General features: G+C 36.9%; 1 protein-coding gene across 3 annotated transcripts in view; it reads left to right on the forward strand.

The window, feature by feature from the left end:
* The window catches only part of LOC124610289 (peripheral plasma membrane protein CASK), a 667578-nt gene that overhangs the window by 533422 nt on the left and 111778 nt on the right, over nt 1-22378 (forward strand). For all 3 annotated transcript variants that reach the window (XM_047140147.1, XM_047140146.1, XM_047140148.1), the window contains one exon: nt 13371-13469. In XM_047140147.1, coding sequence (XP_046996103.1) covers nt 13371-13469 — 99 coding nt within the window. The remainder of the gene's footprint in view (nt 1-13370; nt 13470-22378) is intronic.

Raw genomic sequence — 22378 nt, forward strand, 5'->3', positions numbered from 1 at the left:
TACTTACTCTAACAATGTAAGAAAAACCTTTCTTGTATAAATATATTACTTGCTATAATAACAGTATAAAAATCCATTACAGCAAAATACACCATATTGGTAACATATTTCTGTTGTCATGTGAACACAGGTAATAGTATTTATTTGCAGGTGAAAAACATGTAGATCACCCCCCCACCCCCCTCCCCCCCACCCCCCACCACCACCACCCTTTCTTTTCAAGTGGCTATTCTGTGTTTTCAGATGTGCTAAAAGTATTTCCACTGGAACCCGAATTAATTCTGCATATGTAATTTCATACATTTATATTACTTGTCTAATGACACTTCTGACATGTAAAACAAGTATCTTTTAAAATAAAGAATACTTCTGTTTTCTGGAGATGTTTAGCATGATGATATTCCCCTAGGCTACATCTAATATTAGCAAATTTAAAATATTTGTGAAACTAATAAAAAACCAAACTGAATTGTAAATGATAACATTAGAGAATAAGTAGTTATACACAACATACTAGGTCTGTTCAGAGAATTCCAGAACTGTCCGCAGAATTTTTCTACACTTACCTTTTACTTATTGTGCGTGGTCTCCTTCAAAATGCTCTCCTCCACAATTGATATACCGCTCCCAACACATTTCCAAATCTTGTCTTGGTACGTCTCTTGCTGGAACGCATGAAGCGCCATCTGCAAATTTTCTTTTCTCTTGTCTATTGTTGCAAATCGTCATCTTTTCAATCGAGCCATCCCCTTTGGAAATAAAAAAGCAGTCCACAGGGGTGATGTCTGGAGAGTTTTTTGTGCATTAGTTACACACCAACAGGGATAAATGTGTGGGTATGTTAGCATGGTGCAAGATCCATGAATTGTCTCGCCACATTTCCAGTCGTTTCCTTCTCACATTTTCTCGCAGGCATTGCAGCACATCCTGATAGTACCATCGATTAACAGTTTGTCCCTGTGGCATGAATTTTGTTGATGTTCTTGACATGAGCATCTTTGGTAGACATTGAAGGTCGTCCTGGATGAGGGTCATCTTTAACGTCTGTCCAGCCATTTTTAAACCATGTGAACCATTCGTAACACCAAGTACGACTAAGTAAACATCACCATAGGCTTCTTGCATCATTTGGTAAGTCTCTGTAAAGGTTTCTTTGAGTTTCATGCAAAATGTAATGCAGACGCGTTGCTCCTCTAACTCTGCTGTCTTGAAATTCGCAAACTGTGTGACACAACATGCTACTCAATACAGTACTGAACAATAATTAACAGACATACAACAATGAAACTTACGGCAGTTACACATTAAACACAGGCGTGTGCTGGGATGCCAGCTGTGTGTCGCTCCAACACAAAATTGTCACAAAATTATGAATGATCTGGAATTTTTTGAACAGGCCTCATATAATAATAATAATCATAATACCAATTAGAGGAAACAAAGAGAGAGCAGCATGAATGTCTACAAGGAACAAGTGAAAGCATGACAACCACAACAAGCAATAAATTGCCTAATAGGAAAGTGAAGAAGAAGACTTTCAAACCAAATTCAAACCTCAAATACTTGCAACTTTTATGAAATTAATATGACAGTGTGAAGCCCCAGGTGGACTATCAAAAATAAAGTTTTAAGTAAACTTTTGGACACTGTCCTTACTCAGAGATAACAAAGAAACACACTTACACACATATGCAGCCAAGTTGTCCTGGAACTGCAGCTTCGATAAGATGACAGGGTGTTTCAGATGGAGAGAACAAGAGAAACAAAGAAGAAGGAAAGGTCAGAGAGGAGAAGAGAGGGTGAAGGGAATGAAGGATGAGAGATGGAACAGAGGAAGATGTAGATTATGTTGAGAAGAGAGGACGAAGGCCACAGAGGAGAAACAGTATGAGTGCAAAGTGATAGAGGAATAAACCAAACAGAGATGGTGGTGAGGTGGTGCCTGGGGTAAAAACGTATAGAACATATGAATTAGTGTGTAAGGGTTGGGGGCTAATATAGTTAGAGCTGAGGGGATTGGGGATCCAAGTAGCACAGATTTGAAACAGGCTTTGAAGTTGAGAATAGTTTACTGCTGGGTGGTCAGCTTTGCTTGTACCCATATGTTGACAGGGCCATTCATTTGGGTGGTCAGCTAGATGGTAGTCAAGCCTACATAAAAGGCTATTAAGAAGTTACAATGGAATGATATATAATTGTTGTAATTTCCGTTCCATGCTTCATAGTTCTTTAGTGGATACAGGAACGAGGACCAGATGTGGTTCATGGACAGAGAATTCAGATATTAATTTATTCTACATCTGATAACAAATAGTAAAAGTTATACTTAGCTTTGTTTGCTGAAGTTGCAGTGTCAGTTGCTAACAGTATATTTGAGTGTTTATACACACACACACACACACACACACACACACACACACACACACAAAGACTGTCAGAAAGTAACGTTTCAGCAAAGAAAGCCTCCATCGGTAATTCGGAAATACACACACACACACACACACACACACACACACACACACACACACACACACATACACACACACACGCGCGCGACCACAGTCTCTGGCTGCTGAGGACCAGGATGCGGCCTCAGCAGCCAGAGACTGAGGTCATGTGTGTGTGAATTGTGTTTGCACATGCGTGCGTGTTTGGGTGTATGTGTTTTGTCTATTTCTGCTGATGGCCTTGTTGGCTGAAAGCTTTGTTTATCATAGTCTTTTTGTTGTGCCTAAATATGACTCAGCATCTCTGCTATATGGTGATTAGCAAACTATCCTTTTCATAATATTGATGTTTGAACTTATTAAGTAGACCCACAGATGGAGCTCCAGAGAGGTGATTCTTGCATGTCATTGGCAGCGGCCTAAGCGTTTGTGGCAGTGCCTTCATGCCATGGTGGCAGCTGTAGGAAATGCGAGAGTGTCTTTTAAAGTGCGGCCAACTGAATGGTGCTCAATACTGCAGTAATATGGCTGCTTTCACAAGTGAACCTGCCTCTGATGCAACAGGGTGTACTTTATGAGGGAAGGGACAAGTCTTGCACTTTGATTTGTCACATGGGTATGCCTCATGTCACAAGGAATTGCCAGCAGAAGGCATAACATCTTTTATGGAAGATTCATGTGTAGGTTCTCTGTCTCTTCCTTATTGAAAGATCTGTTTAAGGCATCTTGCCCTTTATTACATTAAACTAAAAAGACAGTTTACAACACCACTTTGTTTTACCTGTCTCTCATTAAGTTGTGGAATATTTCAAGGTATTTTGAAGAGTGAAGTTTCCTTTCGCTCGAAGTTCACTTTCAGATGTTCATGTAAATTTAATTCCTCTTACAGGAATCTTATAAAATCTCGACTGTTCTTATGATTTCTGATTTTTCTTTCTCATACTGACTCATAGCTGAAAATGGAAAAGATTGATAAAATTTACAAATAATGTCTTCAAATAATTATATACATAAGAAGATCCTGCTCTCTCTCTCTCTCTCTCTCTCTCTCTCTCTCTCTCTCTCTCTCTCTCTCTCAATTTCTTCTATCCGTTTTCTTGTAGTGCACAAGTTTTCTTGCAGTATCCCAGTATTGCATGTAATGTCATTTTCTTATTTCGTGGCTTGTTATTCTGCTGTGATATCTGAAGGTCTAGGTTTGTAACTTATGCATTTCTTGTTAAAGCTGTAGTATGTGCACATACTTTAGAACTTCTAATCTTTTGTAGATGTCTATAACATACTTAAAAAACAATAAATTTACTGTCAGGAATACCATTATGTAGATGTCACATTGCAGGCTATATCTAAATATTTTAGGTAGTAATTGTTTACTTTCCAAATATTTTGTATTTTTGTTGTCAGTGAGTGCAGAGCTTCTATAAGACTTGCACTGTAGGCTTGTAAGCATTTTGAGATTATTTTTCTTGTGCTGCTACAAAAATGAACTAGATTGTGTTTATAGTTCTGGAGCTGTGAATTAACACCCCCCCCCCCCCCCCCCTCTCTCTCACTTTCTCTCTCTCGTGTGTGTGTGTGTGTGTGTGTGTACGCGCGCGCGCTCGAAAACAGGAATACTTAGCAAGAACCTAAGTACTGAAGACGAATGATTGGTAATTCCATTGTATGGGCCTTAAATCTGCACAGTGTGCTTAAACATATCAGTATTCAAATCATATTCTGTTCCTGAAATTAATATAAATAATTATTCCAGATGTTTCTGCAGTGTGACATTACTGGGGATTGTTTCTTCAGATATTTTTTCTTACTGTCAATCTTTTGTGATGATAAATATCTCCTCTTATTCAGCAATTTAATGTACAAAATCAGATAGAAGGTGTGCTTTTTATTACACTTTACATAGTGTGTGAAAAGTGGATGCCTGCACATGTTGTATGTGTGTTTGGGTATTTTTGCATTGAATATATGGCAATGGATGTATTCCTTGAGGTAGTTTTATTATATGATCTCCCTTACTCTTCAGTTCAAGTCCAACTGTTGTCAATTTGGAAACAGTAAACATTAACTTCATCCACTTCCCACAATGCCCTTCTGATGGGTGATGAAATTTCTTTCGTATATCTGTAACATGTTATGTTCCTTGGAATGAATCTACCAATCTTTGATAAGGCATTTTGTGATTTGTATTACTGATTCACATTCAAAATATGAATTGTCTTTGTGATCTGAACAAGATAAATGTTCTATGTGCAGTATTTACATGAGTGTTTTGTATCTCACAATTCATAATTGTAAAGTTTCCACCTCTGTGTTCTTAGAGTGTATTTATTTAGAACTACTGAAATAAATCCATGCAAAGATCCTGTGATAAGTCTAACTGCATTTTTAAAAGAAATTTTAGTATTCTTTTTTAGTCAGAGTGATTAAAGGAAGGGAAAAAAGCTGTTTTGCTGGAAAGGAGGTGCTGTCACTTCTGTGTTTTTCACAGATTTCAGGTGTGGCACACCTTGAAACCTACCGTATACTCTTCCCTTGAGTATCACAAAAGAATGTGAACAGTAAAAACGCTATGTCTGATAGGATTGTGTTAATGTTGAAAAAGTCCTTCCATATTATCACCATTATATAGTAAACCTCTCAAATTGCCATCGCTGGCTTTTGAGCTGGAAAAAACAGAAAAGTGCAATGGAGCAGATTTTGAGAGACCAAATCATATAAAATGCCCTATCAAGTGAGAGTTTATTAGAAGCAAAAGGAAACAAAGTGAAGTGCAGTAGAATCCCATGATGATATATAAGTATTCAAAGTGCAAATAAGATGATTTTTCAGCAGGCATGTGATTTCATGACAATCTCGGATAGTCTTTAATCTGGATTGTTTTGCTTGAAAATCAATTTCACAAAATTAGGCTCTTATGCTATGTTTCACAAGTTCTCCCTCACACCTTATAGGGCTAGCACTCCTGGAAGAAAAGGTGTATGGGTTAGTGACATGATTTCTTCCAAGAATGCTAGATCCAAAATGTGTGCAGGAGAACTTCCATGAAATTTGGATGGTAAGTAAAAAGGTACAAGTGGAAGGAAAGCTGTGAGGGCTGATTGTGGGTTGTAATTGGGTAGCCCCACTTGAACACACAGCTTTAATCTGCCTGAAAGTTCAGATCATTGCACACTCCATTGCAGAGTGAAAATTCACTCTGGAATCTTTGTTCTGACTTCAGTTTAAAAGTAAAAAGGAGTAAATGGACTGTGTAATTTCTACAGTACATATTCATGTATTTACAATGTCAGCAGTAGAATGTTTGTATAGTGTCATAACTGCATCCTGCAAGGTACTTAAGTTCATGTACCAACCAGACTAGACGCAGACATTACAGCAGAATTTTATTTCCATATAATCACAGAGGGCATCACATAACAAAGATGATGTGACTTACCAAATGAAAGTGCTGGCAGGTCGACAGACACACAAACGAACACAAACATACACACAAAATTCAAGCTTTCGCAACAAACTGTTGCCTCATCAGGAAAGAGGGAAGGAGAGGGAAAGACGAAAGGAAGTGGGTTTTAAGGGAGAGGGTAAGGAGTCATTCCAATCCCGGGAGCGGAAAGACTTACCTTAGGGGGAAAATAGGACGGGTATACACTCGCGCACACACACACATATCCATCCACACATTTACAGACACAAGCAGACATATTTAAAGACAAAGAGTTTGGGCAGATGTTTTAAGTTGGTAGCAGGTACAATTTTTTGTGACCATCAAATACATATGTATGTACAAACTGTACATACATGTATATTTGATGATCACAAAAAATTGTACTTGCTACCAACTTACTGAAAATCAGTAAAGGAAACCAAAGAAAAATTTGGAGTACAATTTAAAGTTCAAGGAGAAGAAATAAAAACTTTGAGGATTCCCTATGACATTGTAGTTCTGTCAGAGACAGCAAAAGACTTGGAAGAGCTGTTGAATGGAATGCGTAGTGTTTTGAAAGGGGGATGTAAGATGAGCATCAGCAAAAGCAAAACAAGGATAATGGAATGTAGTCAAATTAAATCAGATGATGCTAAGGGAATCTGATTAGGAGACAAGACACTTGAAGTAGTACATGAGCTTTCCTATTTGGGCACCAAATTAACTGATGATGGTTGAAGTAGAGGGAATATAAAACTTTGGACTGGTAATGGCAAGAAAAGAGGAGAAATATGTTAACATTGAATATAGATTTAGTGTTAGGAAGTCTTTTCTGAAGGTATTTGTCTGGAGTGTAGCCATGTATGGAAGTGAAACATGGACGATAAATAGTTCAAGATAAAAAGAGAACAGAAGCTTTCAAAATGTGGTGTTACAGAAAAATGCTGAGGATTACATGGGTTGACCACCTAACTAATGAGGAAGTACTGAATAGAAGTAGGAAGACAAGAAATTTGTGGCACAATTTGACCAAAAGAAGGGCTCAGTTGATAGCATGCATTTTGAGACATCAAGGGATCACCAATTTAGCACTTGTGGGGAATGTGAAGGGTAAAAATCATAGCGGGGAGACCAAGAGATGACTACAGTAAGCAGATTCAGAATGATGTAGGTTGCAGTATTTATTTGAAGATAAAGAGGCTCGCACAGGATAGAGTAGCATGGAGAGCTGCGTCAAACCACTCTTCGGACTGAAGACAACAACAACAACAACAACAACAACAAATACACGTAGAAACAAGTAAGCATATTTCATAATGAATTGTCCTATATTTTGCAACTAACTTTCGGAATATGATTTCTTCTTTTTTTGGCAAAAATGTGCTACAGTAATTATTGGGAAACATTAACCAGATATTTTTTACTATAAAAACAAAATTATGTTTTAGTAGTTTTGATGTATTATGAAGTCATCATTGGATGATATGAAAATGTTATGTCAACTGACATCAGTTACTATGTAACATACTCAAATCATCTGATGACAGCTTCCTAATATGTCAAAATTGGTAATGATGCTACTTGTGCAATCCGAGGCTGAAATGTATAATATGAAGGAATTATGTTATGGTCACCGTGTTTCCCTAATAGCTGAGTCAATGAAGGAAAACTGGGGGGAAAATTTTTGTAGTCACAAATAGGAGAAAGTGTCATGAACAACATACTGAAAATTCCTACCAGTGGGTTGTGAGCTGGAAAAGTACAGCTTCTAGCAAAAAGTTCCCAGTACACAACTAAAACAACATAAGATTTCCTACAAAAATGGTTCTATCCATTATTTTCTCTTGGACTAATAGTTTCCACATTGTGGGGGATGTAAAAGTCGCAGAGTATTAGAAATATGGAAAAATAGCAGATTATTAAAAATAGTATTTTAATGGTATAAAATTAATGTTTATTTTTGAGTGAAATGGATTAAGAACAAATATTAAATGTGAGTACCACATCTAATTGTAGTAGAGTCATATTAAGGAGAAATTGTGGTCTGAGGGTGTAAAAGGGTGGAGAAGGTGGGGGTGGATGGTAAAAGCATGAGGTAAGGTAGGTTGCAGGATAGATCTGAAAACTGAAGAGCAAGCAGGGGAAACCTCACTATGTCACAGGAAGAAACTTCATAGTGCATTAACACTATATGAAATATAGGTATGAGTTACTAATAATACTAAAACAACAAGTGCATATGGACAGATTCTGCTGACTGTTCTATACTGATAGAGGTGAAATTGATTTTTAGTCATAGTGTACAGCAGCTTCCTGTCCCATTCTGTTATGTAAGCAAACAAAATAACTTCACTTAGCTTGTGTTTATATGGTGGAGTTATTTCCAGTTTATTTAATAAATACTTATTTTCAGTTATTAAGTGAGATTTTATGTAATATATGTTCCTAAAAACAATGTTGTCAGTGACATTTGTAGTGTTGGCTGGGAAAGCGACTCAACTGGTAAAATGGTACCTTTCTTCCATCAATTATAGGCAATGTATTACAAAGCTGAGTCATTGTCTTTAGTCACTCGGGTGGGTGTTAGCTGCAGATTGTATAAATCTCTTCCATTCAAGAATGGCTGGCACTTGTAGAGTGGGCTGCACTGATTGGAACCTCTTACCATTCATCCACAGTGCAGTATATCTTCCACGGTGGGTTGAATATCTCTGGTAGAGTTCAACTGATCATGTTCAAGCATAGAACAGTAGTTACTGTAGTGCATTGCTTGACTTGTGCTGAAATATTTGAAGTTTCATGACACCTAAGGGACCTACTTTCATTACAGAGGGAGATAATTTAAAGCTCTGAGCCTCTTCAGGCATTAGTAGAACTGAGGTTTGGATGATGCATTTGATACTCCTCATGCTGCAAAGAGTATTCCAGCCTCTGATAGTGGAGACAATGAAATCAATATTGCTGAATACGTATTGACAGCATGTTACCCTTGGGTAGCTTCAGTATGGTGAACAATTCACAGCTCCAGTTGTCAAACTTTTTTACTTGATAGTTCACTTAACAACTACAAATAAGTACTCATTTAATAAACTGAACATAACTCCACCATGAAGACATGACTTTACAGTCATTTTGTCTACTCACGTAAGAGAACTGGACAGGAAATGCTGGGGAGGTACAGTTTGTGTGTAAACTGAAAAGCGAGCAGCACTTGTGCTTAGGGGAAGCTGCATTTCCTGGAAGAATTCTATATCTGTTGTGCAGGATCATTAGGAATAATTTCCCTTCTAGCAGTGTAGAACAGTGTGGAGATTTCTACACAGATTCTGTCCATAAGGGTTCCTTGTATTAGTATTATTAATATCACATATCTGTATTCTATGCGCTATGTAGGAAATAAACCTTTCCCAGGCATGTCTGTGCACTGTGTTGCCTGTGATTTAAAAGGCAAGCTGATGAAGGTCAGTGTAATTCTTTGAAACACCCTGTAGTTGCTTCTTGTGATGTAGTGGGTTAGATGGAGGGGGAATCATCTGGTCACTCTTCAGTTCGCAGACCTATGAAGGAGGGCAACCTACCTTCCTTCATGCCTTTACCCTTTGCCCCAGCCCTCTCCATCTTATTAACCCCCAGAACACAATTTCTTCTGTGGCTGTACTGCACTTAGATGTGGTACAAATATTTAATATTTGTTCTTGACCCACTTCATTTAACAGTGAATAGTAATTTTATACCATTAAATGCTTCTATTTAAAAAAAATAATATGTGATATTTTCCATCCCCTACAGTGTGAAACTGTTAGTCAAAGAGAAAAACTAGATATGGCATCTTTTGTAGTAAATTTTATGTAGTGTAATTGTGTACTGGGAAATATTGTCACAAGTGGCCGCAGTTTTTGAGTTACTCAAGAAAAACATAAAAAAGTGACTTTATTCATTGCCACCTGCAGTGCTGATAGGGATTTTTGGTATGTTGTTGATGGCAACCCCCTACCACTGTACAAAAATTTGCAACTACACAATTCTTTCCCCTATTCATCAATTTTCAGTCTTCAATGACTGGGCTGTAAGACCGTGAGTAGGCTGAAGGATGAGTCACATTCGTATATAGACCACTCTGTTCTAACTTTGAGAGAAAATGTTCTCTTAATCTCTCCTTATATGTCTACATATATTTTTGAAAAATATTTGAATGTTGTCTGTAAGTATCACGTGCAATATAATGATAACAAAAAGTTACCTTTAAAAGATACTGTACTCAAAATGTGTAGTGTTTAACAAACTGGATTGGTTCAGTAATGATGAATGATACAAAAAGTTATTATGTTGTCACAGACTATTACTAAAATATCCTTTTAATAGAGGACAGATGAAGTACACACTGCAACCATCTTGACCGCCATACTTGCTGGGATGCCTTTTATAAACAATTTATGTGCCATAATTCACACAATGTCTGAAAAAATACAATATTGACATACATTTTATTGTATCTGTTTTTTCAATCTTCATTTTGCCATATTAGAATTGAAATATGGCTGGTTCTTTAAAGTTGAAACCAATTATGCTCCAGAAAAAACTGTACCTCTTTGTTGAAAGATTATTGAAATCTATAGTATGCTTCTTTGTACAGTGGAATTCTCTGCAGGAAAAAATAAAATGATCCCCTAAAGTGAGATACAGCTACAGCACAAAATGAAAGCTCTTATCTTTGACATTCGCATGGTGGTGCCAGAAATGTGGTCAGCTAGGACTTCTTTTCTAGTTTTCATATTCTTGGTCACTGAATAATATATTTGCCTTCAAATTATAATATTGATATTATTTATTGGCCATTTTAAATGTAGTCTTTCTGACTGTTGTACTACTTCAAAATTATGTTTCACTTTTGTATAAAAAAGTTGTCTAATGTTTGTTGACACACATCTGAGTAAATCCTGCTTCCTGTGGTCATCACGATTTTATTGCTGTAGTTTTTATTTTTAAAGGTATATTATGTTTACATATTACTGCTTTTAATTACTACAGTATTATGAAAAGGATAGAGGAGACATTGAGCTGCAGACAGAAACCAGGAAAAGACTGCTATACGAGCAGCAATGAGTAGTAATGTATGCTTTTCATAATATTATTGTTATTCCTTACTAGATTTTCCATTGTTTGCTTTTAATTACTTATACCTTTGTGGCTTTAAAAGAACCAGTATTATGTGTAACTTATTATACATAAATAACTTTTTCAGAGAAAAGCCATTTCATGTATTTTTATTCAACACAGTGACTTGTAAAATAAATTATCTGTACTTTAGTAGTGAACTCCTTTTATCTTTCTGTACAAAACACTTGCAGATTCATTTTAGGGTTTCAAATACATAAAGTGCAAGTGCAAGTATGAGTGCAAGCAAGCCACTGGTATCATTTGGTGTGATAAATTCTTCTTCATAATCAAATCCACAGTCTACAATGTGAATCTTTATGATAATGTTAGGAGATACACAGAGGAAGTGTTGAGCCTCAGTAAATGGTAATGAGACTGTGTTTGGCCAAAACTCAAGATTGTCTATTCACTGCACTGTTGTCGCACGACTACCCACCTGTTGCAACAGTTGGAAGAAGGTCTCCAATCTCATGTGTATCTGGAATGACAACTGAAAATTCAAAGCTTGATTTCTTGTTTCTCGCTAGCAATCACCTTACTGTTAGCTTATCTGAGTATGTCTCCAGGTTCTGGCACAAATTTTTAGTTGGTTTTTCAGATGCATATCAGTGACATTGCATTTATAAGTAACATTGTCATTTAGTCTTAGTTTCATGTTTCATATGTATGTACAAATGCTGTCATTCAAACAAGGAGATAACTACAACTGAATCATTAATACAGTGCATGATTTAGATTGCTTACAAGATCTTCGTAGACAATGTCAGTAGCAATGGTGACTGTTACAAGCACTGGCACAGTTCTGGAGGTAGTCAGTGCCTATCCAGTGTGTGTACCATGCTTTGAATTAGATTGTATTTAAAGTATGAACATCTAGTCCAGTGTGTCTGCTGGTGAATTATTGCTAAAGTTTCATTACTTCACATTTCATGAAGGATCCTTGTTTCAAATTATTCCAGAACACTTCACAAATTCAACAATCTTTACAAAAGTGTATCTTTTGATGCAGTTTACCTAGTGTGACATCGGTGCACTATGTCCTTATTTTTCCACACTTCATTACTCACAGGACACTGATTTGGAAGAAAAAAGTCTCCTTAAATGTTCAAGATAAACTGACTTTAGCCTTTCTATTTATTTTTTAGTTATAATTTTCAGTCCAAATCTCCATAAGAAGTTAATATTACTAGTTCTGGCTGGTCTCGATGTTCTCAGCTGAATATTTTTGTTTTATATGTTTCTCAGATGACTAGTTTCACTCATTAGCCATCATCAGATATATCAAAATGAAACAAAATTTACTGCTACAATATAAGATAAAACAGAAGGAGAATACACAAAAATAATGATGAATGTCATACCCCTTTGACAGAAACCCTCTGGTGTAAAGTATTCCATCATGTATAAGATGCAGATGGCTACAGATTAATGGTCAAGAAATTTCAATGTCGTAATCAAGTCATCAAGCTTAATCTTTTTTATTTTCACTGGTTTCTTCTTCACATTTAACAGCCGTATTTTGCTATTAGTTTAAGAAATGATGACATTTATTCGCCTGCATTCAGTTAAATTGCTGATATACTTACCCTTCTGGATGTTTTCCAAAAAGATCAACAGTTTTTCTGTATGCCTACTTTAATTCATTTCAGGCTTACTTGATGCTCTGTAGGCAGTATTTAGTCATGGAAGAGGAAGAATTTGCCCACATTACTTCCTTTATTGATGGTATTACAGTAAATATCAAAATATTCCATAGTCATTGTGATCTTTGTTGTGATGACAAAATAGCCATTTGACTTTCAGTATTCACCTTCTTGATCAAATATGGAAAATCTTCTTTATACAAACAAGATTATATCAGAGCATTGCAATGTCTTTAATGCTACTTTTCACACCAGTGTGGAGCTGTGAGAGGCAACCCTCATTTTGATGTCTTCTGTGTTTAAGAATAATGATGACAGAACAAAACTTTGTCATTAGTTTACAAATGTTGAGCACCTCTTCATGTTCAAACAAATTAGTTTTCTGTACGTCATGTACTCTTTGCTAAATGAAAGTTTTCAGAATGATTTTCCAGAAGAATTTTACTTGACTGTAATAGTGATGCAACTGTACTGGGGCAAAACACATGGCTTGTATTTGGGAATATTAAAAATCATGTGCAAGTCACAGCTGGCAGATTCAAGCTGTGGCAGCAAGGGCTTTTGGTACTTTCTACAGGTATATATTATCATGAAAATAAAGTATCTCCTCATAGTTTTACAAAATTAACTGTACAATATTTCTGATTTTTTGGTCAAACAAAACTACTAGGCATTTGTTTTGTTTTGTTTTTGTTCCAGATTTTTGTTCGTGCACAGTTTGATTATGACCCGTTGGATGATGACCTGATACCTTGTGCACAGGCTGGTATAGCTTTCAAAACAGGAGACATCCTGCAAGTAAGTACCTATGTTATGTAAATAATAATTTGTAGAATGACAGATCAAAAAAAAGTTAAATCACAGATTTAAGTTAGCTTCAGAACTAAAATTACACATAAATATGTAGCTTCAACATAATACCTGTACTGCCATCAAGCGTCTCCAGATGAACAATGATGTTTGTTGACTGCCACCTGAACTGAATCATGCATTATTTTTAGCTCTCCTGGGTGCATGATTATTAATGCCCCATTACTAATAATTATGTGACCATTGGCCTGAGAGCATTATCATTACACCCCCTCACTAATAATTATGTGAACATTGGACATAAATTACATAGTAAAACACGTAGAATAAGAAATGCTTCAAAATCTCAAGCAATAATAATCATAACAATAGTAGTAGTAAGGATGTAGTAAAAAAGGCTTTAAAAGCTTATGTGCACAAAAATCTTCAAAATGAAAAAATACAATGGTCTCATATTTAATTCAGCATTCCTCCCCAAGAACTTTGGTAGGAGCTACTATAACAAAGCAGAAGTAGGCTGCCCTTTGATTAGAAAGCATATTGCATCTATGAAACACACTACACACCGGTGCATCCTTTCACTGGAAAAGTGGTTTATGCGTTGATAGGGAATGCCTAATCAAGAAGTGAATAAGAGCTCTTTGTGTTGCCTCAGTAACTGGAGGGAGCTACATTATGGCTTCATTGTAACAAGAATGCAAATGGGTACACACTAAAAACCAAAAATAAATCTTGAGCTATTGTAGCCAAGCATCACGAAAAGAGTTGGTTCTGCTGAGAAATTTATTAGTAGAGTAGGAGTTGGTCATGCATAAATCCCTTATGATGAAAACAACACCAAGAAGGTTTACAGGACCTTCAAAGATGAGCTACAGGGGCATCAACCAACAATCTGTGCATTAGGTGAATTGATGGGAGCATAGTTACAAATGACAAAGAAAAATGTCAGCTCTTGGCAAACTACTTCAAAGTGCTGCTAAACTGTGAAGAACCCCAGGAAAGATCGTATGCATGGGAAAAAATCCGCAAGTTAGATTTCAAACCACAAAGCTTCAATGAAATTACGCAGGTAATCAAGGAGCTCAAGGATAATAAGGCATCAGTGAAGCTGGTATTGTGGCAGAAATGTGGAAGATTGAAGAGCAAGTCACCTTATAAAAGAATTCTGGAAAAGTGAAATGACACCGATGGACTAGAAATGTTTGCTCATATACTCGCTTCATAAAAAAGACAACTGAGTGGATCCAAACAATAGAGAGAGCTCCTTACTTTCATTTGCTTATATGGTACTTGCCAGAGTCCTGCTAGGAAGAGCTGAAGAATAACCTGATCACCTCAATGGAGAATATCAAGCTGGGTTACAGAAAGGCAGGTCATGTATGGAACAGATATTCAGGCTCAAAAGCATTCTGAGAACTAGAGCAATAAAAGATAGAATGCAGTAGTAATTTTTGTTGACTTCAATAAAGCATATGCCTCAGTTGACAAACAAATCTCATTTAGTATTGTAGAAGAATTCAGAATTGATAGAAAAATTAAGGAAATAATAAAACAAAGTTAAGTTTTTTGGAGAAATCTCTGAAATCTTTTGAAATAAATTTATGTGTCAGGCAAGGAGAGGATTATCACCAACTCTCTTCAATAACATTCTGAGGAAAATAATGAGAACCTGAGCAAAAGCTCTGAAGTTGGAAGGAATAAATGGAACACACCTAGGGAAGAAAGGAAACTCCTGGGAAATGAGCTGTTTAGTTTTTGCCAATGACCTCACCATTTTAGCCACAAACCGGAAATACTCACAAAGAATACTGGAGATTTTGCATGAAATAGCTGGAAAAGATGGACACATGGAACACAGACACCAGGAGAGAAATACTTGGGGGTAAAATATGGAATGGTTAAGACGACAGATAAATTCAAATATTTAGGAGGATGGATCCATCCCAATGGACAAGATAAAAAGGCAGTCAAAGAAAGAGCCAGAAAATTAGATCTTGCTTACAAACTAACACAAAATAGGTACATCAGATGAGCAGTATCCTACAAGGCCTAAAATCGGCCACTGTAATGAAGTTATAAAGCCAGAGGGGTCTATACTTCAGAGTATCTTATTCTGAATTGAAGAGGACAGTTGGAAAAAAAAATGTGAAAAGAAGAAAAAGGAAATCCTCAGGAAAATTCTGGGACCTCAGAAGACGATTGATGGAACTCAGAAGAATAGGAAGAATGAGAAGCTTTGCAAGTACACTGGAAATTTAATGAACACAAAGCAGAAAGTATTTATTGACACCTACCAAGAATGGATGAGCACTGACTGAGCAAAAACATCTTCAATTTGCATCACATCATTAAAGTGGCTAAATGATAAGAGATTACGAGAAACTGTTATTACACTAGAGGTGATCCAAAAGAGAAAATAATTCAGAAGCAAAGTCAAAATCATCTGAAGAGAAACCATTAATGAAGAGGTCCACACATTACATTTCTGAGGAGGAGAAAAAGAAAACAAGAAAAAGGATGAAGAGGTTCTGGGAAGAGAGGAAAATAAAGGCAATAAAAGCCTTAAGTGCTATGCAGTCCATGGTTGGCCAAATTCAGAAGAAATAAAATTCCTTAGGCTCCTCTTAACCTGTTCTTTACATCAGCTGGTATTTAGATTGCCGTCTGACTTATTGTTATCTGAGAGGGTAAACCAGTCTTCTGCTTCATACTGTTTGCAGAAGACAGAAAACAACTGATTTTCCTTATCCATAATTCTGTAAAATTCTAATATTTTCTGAGGTTTACTCTGTACGGTATGTTACATATGTAAAAGAATGATGTCAACAGAAGATCCATTCCGAAAGCTTTACTATGAATCTGTAGGTTAAATCCAGAATGAGATTTTCACTCTGCAGCGGAGTGTAGTTTAAGTGTGTCTAGAGGACTGTCTAACTACTGTATTGTGCAAGACTGTTTGAAACACTGACAATGGTGCATTTTATCTGTTGTTATCAGCTTCATCATGTTTCCTTCACCACTGAATATTTACATTTCTTTGGGGAAGGACCTGCTCGAAAATATGTTACACAAGCAGTTAAATACATAAAGCATTACTGTCTTATGTGACACCTATTCTTAGACTATTGACAGCAAATATTATAGTGATGGAAACAATATGCTCTATGAATTGTTACAATTGGAGGCGGTGTTTGTTGTATCAGTACAAAGACGGAAATGTGTCTTAGCAAATGAGCCGCTCCATGGAAATTGGACCAAGTTCCAATCTATGATCGAAAATGAGTTGCACGAACAGAATGTGTCCTAGCTGCATCTGTGATCAGTTTGCAGGATATTGTGTTTATGTCTTTCTCTACTAGATTGCATATGAAGTTTGTTTTGAAGTGTGTCACTCCAGTGTTTGCACAGTTGAATGGAAGAGGGGCGCATCAAAACTTGAAGCACATTTCTGCATTGTTGCTGCAGCAAAAGGCAGACCCTCATGTCATCATAGTGGCTACAGCATACCTGATTTATCGAGTGTGTGATCTAATGTAACTTGTGACATCGGTAGTGAAAATAAATCCAAGAAGTGGAAATGAATGTTTATGAGTAAAACACATGTATATCTAAATCCCGGCTCTCTTTGATAAAAGTGAAGTGCAAGTGCAACACAGTTAATGAAGCTGGCTGTTCAGTATAGTATTTTATATCTTGCATCACATTGCAGTTATTCTATAGTGGTAACTTAACTTGTGGGTATACTGCATGTATATTAATTTAAACCATTAACTTTTCCTATTTACATCTACATATCTACAACTACATATATACTCCTCTAGCCACCAAGTGCTGTATGGCAGAGGGCACTAATAATAATAATAATAATAATAATAATAATTATGTTTATTTGTCCATGTTAACTTTACAGTCTTGGACGTCGTCATTTTTTGTACAATTATATCAGTATAATGCCATTCCAAGAATGAATATACACATCAAGTAGCACATTGTATATCATTCCATGCAATAATGTTATAAACACATTAGCACATTATATATCACTCCATACATAAATTAGCCAATTATAACAATACCACCACTAATATACTGCAGTATGTAAAAGAATAAACTAACAGTACTGCAACTCAGAATTCTTTTAATGAGTATAAACATCTTTCTGTTAGCCAATTTTTCAGCTTGCTCTTGAAAAGATTGCCTTGGAGTTGCTTTATATTTTTTGGCAACTTATTATAGAATTGTCTCCCAGTTACATATGGACTGTGGTCTGTAGCTTTCTTGTTAGTCCGTATCCTATGATAGTCACTTTTGGCTCGAGCATTGTAATTATGGGTGTCACTGTTCTTTACACTACTTTCCTCGTTCTCTTTTACAAATATTATGGTCTTAAATACATACAATGAGTACACAGTCAGTAATTTATAATTTTTGAAATAGTCCCTACAGGACTGGCGTTTGCTTATATTAGCAATTATCCTAACTGCTCTCTTTTGAAGCCTGAAAATGCGATCCATATAGACAGTGGGTGCCCCACCCCAGACCTCAATCACATATTGCAGATGTGAGTGTATTAACCCATAATACACTTGTTTAACGACAAGGGGAGCTATTATATTTGCAAGACGTTTTAGTAAGTAAATATTACTAGAAACCTTATTACAGGTGGAGCCGGTATGCTCTTTCCAAGTGAGATGTTCATCAATCAATATGCCTAAAAACTTATGTTTGCCAGATGTTTCAACTGTAGAAAGGGATCGAGTATGAGTATTATTAAAATGTAGCAAGAACTTTATTACTGCAGTCTTCTGTGATCATTTCATAGGTCTCTTTGTTGCTTTGGAATGCTGCCCGATCTGTACAGCCCCAGCTAATAAAAGACGTATCATCAGCATAGTTCACTAGTTTGGAGTTTTGTGGCTGTGTTATATCATTAATATATACTATAAACAAGAATGGTCCAAGTATACTTCCTTGGGGAACTCCACAATTGAGAGTTCTGTATGCTGGCTTAACTGTTTGGATCTTACTTTCATTCTTATAATTTAGTTTTGTGCACTGTTTTCTATCATGGAGATAAGAACATAGTAATTTCCTCTTATCCAGTAATTTTCTAAACTTGGATAACAGTACTGCATGATTCACAGAATCGAATGCTTTAGACAGATCTAGGAAAGTCCCTTCAACTTTGTTTCCTTCATCCAGCCTGTTCAGTAGTTCATGGAAAAAAGTTGCTAATGATGTTATTGTAGATCGTCCTTTTCGAAACCCATGTTGTGTTTTGTTTAATAGTTTGTATTTACAGGAGAGGATTCTATTCGATCTAGAAGTATTCTTTCAAGCAGCTTGCCAAATGTTGAAGTCAAAGAGATTGGCCGGTAGTTATTTATGTCTGTGATAGCCCCCTTTTTATACACGGGTTGTATCTCAGTGATTTTTAAAAACTGTGGAAAGGTCCCCTGGCCAATTGAACTGTTAATTAGATGTGTTATTGGTTTTATTAACTCATTTTTGCATTCTTTAAGTAGTGTGGATGATATGTCATCCCAGCCACTAGATGATTTTACTTTGAGTTTTGAGGTTATATTCATGACCTCAAACTCTGTTACACTCCTTAGGAAAAATAGATTACTCATTTTAACTGTGTTTATTTTCAGGACTGATTCCTCTTTTTCTTCTCTGCATGCCTTACTAAAATGTTTAATGAAGGCCACACACACAGACTTTGATTCATTCAACAGTATTCCATTTTCTTCTGATGCAATGTTGCTGCTGCCTGGTTTTTCTCTATGTTCACATTCTTCATTTACAATATGCCAGGCTGTTTTGCCAATGTTACTAGTTTCTCTTATCTGTTCAGCATAATGAAGTGCTTTTAGTCTCTTCAGGGATTCCCTGTATGTCTTTCTGGTGTTTTTGTACTTATTCGTGCCAAAGTTATATTCCCCCCACCCGTTCCACTCATGGGTCGCACGAGGGAAAAGCAACTGTCTGAACGCCTCGGTACGAGCTCTAATTTCCCTTATCTCTGAATGGTGATCATTGCATCATATGAAAGTTGGTGGTACTAATATATGCTCTACATCCTCGGTGAAGATCGGATTATGGAATTTAGTGAGCAGCCCCTTACGTTTAGTGCATCGTCTACCTGCAAGTGTGTCCCACTTCAAACTTTCTGTGAGCTTTGTAATGCTTTCACGATGGCTAAATGTATGAGTCACGAATCTTGCCGCTCTTGTTTGGACCTTCTTAGTCTCTTGAATCAGACCCAACTGGTAAGGGTCCCGTACAGACAAACAGTACTCTAAGACAGGACAAATTAAAGTATTGTAAGCAATTTACTTTGTTGAAGGACTGCATTGCTTTAGTATTCTACCAATAAACCGCAACCTAGAGTTTACCTTACGTGTTACTTATGTAATAAGATTGTTCCATTTGAGTTGCTTTCAAATAGTCGCACTCAGAAACTTGACTGATGTCACTGCTTCCAAAGACTGGGCATTAATTTTGTACTCATATATTAATAGGGATTTTCACTTTGTTGTACACAGTAGGTTACACTTACTAATATTGAGAGATAACTGCCAATCATTACACCATGCATTTATTTTCTGCAAATCCTCATTGATTTGTTCACAACTTTCATGTGATACTACTTTCCTGTAGACTACAGTGTCATCAGCAAACAGTCTAATGCTGCTGTCAATACCATCAACCAGGTCGTTTATGTAAATCATAAAAAGCAGTGGACCTATTATGCTGCCCTGGGGCACACCTGATGTTACGCTTGTTTCTGTTGAAGTCTCCCCATTCAGGATGACACACTGCTCTCTGTGTGTTAGAAAACTTTCTGTCCAACTGCATATGTCATCGGATAGACCATAAGTGTGCACTTTTTGGAGCAAGCCACAGTGTGGAACTGAGTCGAATGCCTTTCGAAAGCCAAGGACTATGGCATCAACCTGGGAGCTGTTATCTAGAGCCCGTTGTATATCATGCACAAAGAGGGCCAGCTGTGTCTCGCATGAATGCTGTTTCCTTAACCATGCAGGTTTCTGCAGATGAGCTACTCAGAGTCTAGAAAGGTCATTATGTCTGAACACAAAATGTGTTCCATGATTCTACAACAAATCGACATCAGTGAAATTGGGCGGTAATTATGTGCATCTGATTTTCTACCCTTTTTATAGATTGCTATGACCTATTATATGTGATACCTTAATGTGTACACACGTCAGTGTGTTGGTCATTTTTGTCTCTGTGTTGAATGGCACAAACTTCACGACCTGATGTTTTCTTCATGATCTTAACTACACCATTAGATGGACTGTGCCTATCAATATAGCCCCAAACTGTTTTATGTCCACTCGCCCTCACTTCAACACCTGACCTGTTGCCCAAGGGAAAACAAGCATTAATGGTTTGCTCTTGCCACATGTACTTGGAAGTACTACCCAACCTAAAAACATACTACTACTAGTAGCTATAATTATTAGTCTGTAAGTGATGATGTTTGTTTTGTGGGATGCTTAACTGTGCGGTCATCAGCACCTGTACAAAGTCCCAATTTTTACACAGTTCAATCTAGCCACTGTCACGGATGATGATGATGATGATGAAGACAACGCAAACACACAGTCCCCGGGCAGAGAAAATCCCCAACCTGGCCGGGAATCGATCCCAGGACCCCATGATCCAGAGGCAGCTATGCTACTAGACCATGAGTTGCAGACTGTCTGAAGTGAAGCAAATATTGAAATAATGTTGTTCAGTTCACTGTCCTCGGTCAGCAACTGAAATACCTCCACTTATTGGGGTGAGGGTGGGGAAGAAAAGAGGGTGACATAGGAGATGGGCAGAAAGAGGGTTAAGAGAGAGGTGGACAGAGAGTGGGTGGAGGAGGAGGTGGACAGAGATTTGTGACATATATATACGCTAGTGAAGCCATAGGTAAGAAGCTAGTTGAAGGATAAAATTTTCCTTTGAAGCATCTTTGTGGCACTGTACAATGTTGCAAGATGAAACATTGTGCTATCGGACATTTTCAAAGGGAACTGTTTTCCATGACCTCTACAAATTACATTAATGTGGTGTTCAAAATGCGTAATTATAATTTCTTGTCGAGGGTCGCAGATGGAAAAAGCCTGCAAGGAAGACAGTGTACAGCATGAAGTTAATTATTTCTTTAAGGATCTGGAACATGGCTACAAACCATTATGCAGCAGGTCATTTTGTGCAGTTCATGGCATTACTAACAAATGCTTGAGCACTCTGTATTAAGTTCTACCTCAGTTTAATTCCTGAAAAATGGCTTGCTGTGTGGTGTTGCTTCAGTGGCAGTCACGAGTTCAAACCTTATCATCCGCAGCTATTTGTCACTTAGTATTTATCAATTCTGGAAGATTCTTGAAATTTCTTATGTTTGTGTATTCAGAAATATGTATAGTTTGTATAAATAGCTGAACACACTGTCCAGGAATTAATTCTGTTTCATCTATATGTAGATTTCTGTACTAAACATACTTTCAGTGCTAAGTTTTGTATTATTTTGGTAACCCTACTTTTGGATTTGAACTTAATTGTGGTTATGATGTGACACTGTTTAGAGGAGACGTGAGGTACTTCAAAAAAATCTATATCGCCATGGCTCCAGTTAAGCAACATAAAAGCCATTGCTTACAAGGATAGGAACCACAGTAAAATCAGCACATCATTTCCAAGGTCCATATATTCAGGACACCAATGGATTCCAAAAGAGCAATAAGTCAGCTGCACATCAGGCATCCATCAATGTTCTCTGGAGATGCAGGTTAGGACCTGACGAAATTCAACTCAGATGCCAAATGCAATAGGTGGGATGATGTGTACTTATACTTGTATGTCACTTGGCCCAGCTGTGG

This window comes from Schistocerca americana, chromosome 1 (genome assembly GCF_021461395.2).
Source record: "Schistocerca americana isolate TAMUIC-IGC-003095 chromosome 1, iqSchAmer2.1, whole genome shotgun sequence".
Classification (NCBI taxonomy): Eukaryota; Metazoa; Arthropoda; class Insecta; order Orthoptera; family Acrididae; genus Schistocerca; species Schistocerca americana.